Raw genomic sequence first — 4,169 nt, 5'->3', positions numbered from 1 at the left:
GCGCTGCTCCCGCTCCCGCAGCCAACCCATCCCGATCCCTCCCTGCGCTGCCTTTTGTCCGGGACACCGGCAAGGACACGCGGCTCCACGAATAGCTCCGGCCTTGGGTCATCTCGTTCCCCCGGGGTGGATATGGGGTGGCTGTGGAGGTACTGGGGGAGGGTTGGGAGCAGGGAATTGCCCTTTTGGAGTGGTCCTGGGTATAACAATTCCCATGCCCAACTGGTTTTGGTCCTCAAAGAGGATAAAAACCTCCTCTCTCCTGGTCTTGCATGCAGGAGACCCAGGTGAGGTCAATGCCAGGTAAGGAAGAACTTCCTCATCTCACACGCAACTTCACATTACTTCTCTGGGTAGTTTCACCTCCACCTGCCAAACCTGAGTCCCTTCAGGGCTGTGCTTGGTAAGGAGCTGCCTGGATCCTGCAGCAGGGCCTTGGGATGCTGCAGCCCCCAGGTGAGCTGTGCTGGGGATGGGATGCAGCCACAGCAGTGAGGAACTTCCTTTACCTTCAGATCCGTGTTGAGGATCCAGATGAAGGTGCACACCCTGGGGTTGCTGGGGCATTTCAGGACGATGAATCCCCCGGGTCCATTCTCACCTCTGTGGAGGAAAGCCAAGAGATCAGGCAGAGCCAGAACCAGCTGGGATTCTCCCATCACTCTGTGGGGCACTGCACGGATCCCACCACACAGATCCCACCACAGCAGCCTCTCCTGAGCCTGGCAGGCAGGGCTGGAGCCCAGCAGGGCAGGAGCAGCTGCAGAGAGCCCAGGAAGGTGTGTGCCTTGGCTGCAGGTACACGAGCCAGCACAGCAGGGCAGCTGTCCCACAGGTGCCTGGGCAGTGGCGGTGCCAGGAATGCTGGTGGAGCAGCAGCTCTGCCTCTGCATCCTGCCAGCTCTTCCCCACGGGAAGGTTTCCCAAACACAACCCAGAGGTCCTAGGGAAGTCCCTGCGTGCTCAGGACAGGCTCAGCACGGGAAGACTTGTCACTCCAGCCCCCAGATCCTTCCTGGCACCATCTGATGCGTCTCAGAGACGAGAGCTGTGCACACGCAGCCCAAATAGAGATTTCCCTTCCCTCTTCAGAACAGGCTATTTTTTGCTGGGTACATTTGTTAAAGGATTTTTCTAGGCCCTGAAGTCTCCAGCTCTGAAATAGACTGAGGCAGCTCCAACAGCTCTGAGATAAAATGTCAATTACTTTAACCAGATTATTAGGAAAAACAAGGTCGGCGTGTGGCAGCACAGCTGGGCCCAGGCAGGAACAAGGAGTCCTTGTCTGCTGTGCCCAACCCCACCAGGATCCATCCCCAGCTTGGCCCTTGGGAAGGAAGAGGCCAAAGCCCTGCTGGGATTTTGGGAGCTGCTCCATCCTTGTTTCACCCCCGGGACCATCTCTCCATGCCTCACATTCGGTAAGTGGCAGCTTACGAGGAGCCAAAGGCATGTGAGAGGCTCAGAGCCACAGGCAGCTGTTTGCTGCCCCTCCAAAATTCCTGTTTGGGAATGAAGTGTTACATAAACAGGATGTGGACTGGGATGGGGTTGTGCTCTTACTGGTCAGCACCTCCACTCCCCTGAGCTGGGAAACGCCCCAGCAGTGCTGACAGCACGGAGAGTTTCTCGAACAAAGGGAGATGAACAAGGGAAGCGAAGTTTAGCTCCACAAATAGCTCAGCTTCCTGCAAACCCTGCCAGGAAGGCAGCAGGCTCTGCAGGCAAGTGGCTCTTTGCCCTCAGCTTCAGTGAAGTGCATGATCCCAGCTGAAAAAAAACAAACAAAAAACCAGCACCTGCCTCTTACCTGATGTACTTGGAGAGTGGAGGCTTGAGGATGTGCGTGGTCGACATTCCTGAGGACATGTACCTGTCTCTCCTCCGCTCGATCCGGCGCACGTTCACGAAATCCCTGAGCAAAGAGAGGGCACTGCCTGCTCACACCACACATTTTTTTTTGGGGGGAAGGAGCAGATCCTGCTCTCTTGCCCTGCTGGGAGAGGCTGTGGCAAAACTGTGTCAATATAGACACAGAGCACAGCCAGCACTGCTATCTGGGAGCCTGACCGAGCGACCGACTGAGCTTTGGAGCTCGGAGAATCCTGCCAGGAATGTCTGCAGGAAATTTCAGGGGCTGCTTGCCCTTGGGAGTGTTACCCATACAGGCACAGCCAGCCCTGCTGCAGTGACGCCACAGCTCCCAGCCAGCCCAGAGCACTGCCACTGCCCTCACAGGCTTCTCCCTGTGTTCTGGGGGTTCTTCCTGTGTTTTGGGGCTCATTTCCACTGCTCTCACAGGCTTCTCCCTGTGTTCTGGGGGTTCTTCCTGTGTTTTGGGGCTCATTTCCACTGCTCTCACAGGCTTCTCCCTGTGTTCTGGGGGTTCTTCCTGTGTTTTGGGGCTCATTTCCACTGCCCTCACAGGCTTCTCCATGTTCTGGGTTTTTTTATCTGTTTTGGAGGTGTTTAGGGGCTCATTCCCACTGCCCTCAGAGGCCTCTCCCTGTGTTCTGGGGTTCTCCCTGTGTTTAGGGGCTCATTCCCACTGCCCTCAGAGGTCTCTCCATGTGTTCTGGGTTTTTTTTCCCTGTGTTTTGGGGGTGTTTAGTACACACAGGGTGGGATGGACTGACCTTGGGGATACCACCCCTCCAGCAGCCCCGGCCGCCACGTCGTACGACACGATCGTGTTGTCCTCAACTCGCTGCAAGATCTGGGGGGGGATGAATAAATAGAAGAGAGATTTGCTCAGATTGTGCCTTCAAATCTGCACGTGCCAAGAGCTGGGGAGGTGTGGGGGGGGATACCCTCCTTAAAATCAGCACTTGGATCAGAGCAAGCAGAGGCTCTGGAGCAGTGGAGGGGGATGAGCACGCGGGCGGTGTGCGCACACAGGTTTGTCTCCTGATGTTTTGGGGGGCACAGGTGTCACCTCCAGCTCCTCACCACGGTGCCCAGACCCTCCACCAAGCACAAGCAGGCTTGGCTGAGCCTCTGGCCCCTGTCCCTGCCCACCTCATGGGCTGTTGGCCGGGCACACGGTGCAGCTGGCGGCCACGGCGCGCTCCGAGCGCACGGCGGAGATTTAACGCCTCACTGACTGGGATCCAGCTAAGCTCCAGCACGGCCTGGCCACTGCCAGCAGCCTGTGTTGGGCTGGGAAGCTCCAGCTCTCCGCTCCAAGGAGCTCCTGTGATTAAGCCATCTTTGTCCAGCACGCTCACCTGGCAAGCTGCCACTGTTCTGTTCCACAGGATCATCTTCTCGGGCTGGAGAATTACCTCCTGGTAAACCGTTTCGGGAGAGCACTGCAGGAAAGCCTGAGGACAGAGCCAGAGCAGTTACCCAGGCCCTCTGCTCCCCTTGGGGAAGGTTGTTTTTAAGGAACACAGGGCAGAACACAAAGAACAAGTGGGATCATGCAGGAGGGGAGTGGTGGGGGTGGCCTGGCTCATGCACACGCTGAGCCACGGCTGTCACCTCTGTCCCAGTGCTCCCAGTGGGGGCAGACAGGACAGACAGACCTCAGGTGTGAGGGCAGCTCTGTCTGCCTCCTCTCCCACCCTCACCCACTTCCCAGCAGCTCCCTGTGCACAATTTTTTGGGAATGTGCTGAAAAGCCATTCCAAGCTTCAGCACAATCCCCCCAACCATCCCTTTCCCCCCATCCCCACAGGACTGGGGATCTTTGGAGGCAAACAGTTAATGCAGCAAAGTGGGAGCATCCAGTTCTTCCTGGTGAACACAGAGCTGCTCCATTGGCAGCTCCTGCCAGCAAGGCAACATATGCACTGGAACAAAGAAAAGCCACGGCAGCGCCGACGCTTCATTAGCGAGTGGGTCCCAGCCAAGGCTCTCCAGCCTGGGAAGGGCACGGAGCACGGCACTTCCGAGAGGCTCTGCCCGGTGCCAGGCAGCAGCAGACACACACTCAGCCCTGCTCTTGCTGGCAATTAGTTCCAATTAGCCTCCTTGGTCAGATTAGTCCGAGATGCTGAGGTTGGAAGCGACTCTCGCAGTCACCTGCTCCCAACTTCACCAGCAGAGTCTGAGGCTCGGGGTGTTTGCTGGGGAGTTGTGTGCCAGCCAAGGGGCTTTCCTGGAGAGATTCCCTAGTGCACTTCAGCTGTCTCAAGCACAGGGAGTGTGTTCTGCAGCCTGACCTG

At 57.3% G+C, this 4,169-nt stretch overlaps 1 protein-coding gene across 1 annotated transcript in view; it reads right to left on the bottom strand.

Annotated features, from left to right (window-relative positions):
- Positions 1–509: 509 nt before the first annotated feature.
- The window catches only part of STARD3 (StAR-related lipid transfer (START) domain containing 3), a gene marked incomplete at its 3' end in the record, with an annotated part of 11,305 nt that continues 7,645 nt past the window's right edge, over positions 510–4,169 (bottom strand). Inside the window, exons 10-13 of the mRNA XM_009077288.1 lie at positions 3,228–3,323; positions 2,637–2,716; positions 1,811–1,915; positions 510–603 (exon numbers count right to left, since the gene is read on the bottom strand). Of these exons, the coding sequence (XP_009075536.1) occupies positions 510–603; positions 1,811–1,915; positions 2,637–2,716; positions 3,228–3,323 (375 nt within the window). The remainder of the gene's footprint in view (positions 604–1,810; positions 1,916–2,636; positions 2,717–3,227; positions 3,324–4,169) is intronic.

This window comes from Acanthisitta chloris, unplaced genomic scaffold (assembly GCF_000695815.1).
Source record: "Acanthisitta chloris isolate BGI_N310 unplaced genomic scaffold, ASM69581v1 scaffold586, whole genome shotgun sequence".
NCBI lineage: Eukaryota > Metazoa > Chordata > Aves > Passeriformes > Acanthisittidae > Acanthisitta > Acanthisitta chloris.
Note: the sequence above shows the minus strand (reverse complement) of the source record. Positions and strands in the feature narration are given on the sequence as shown.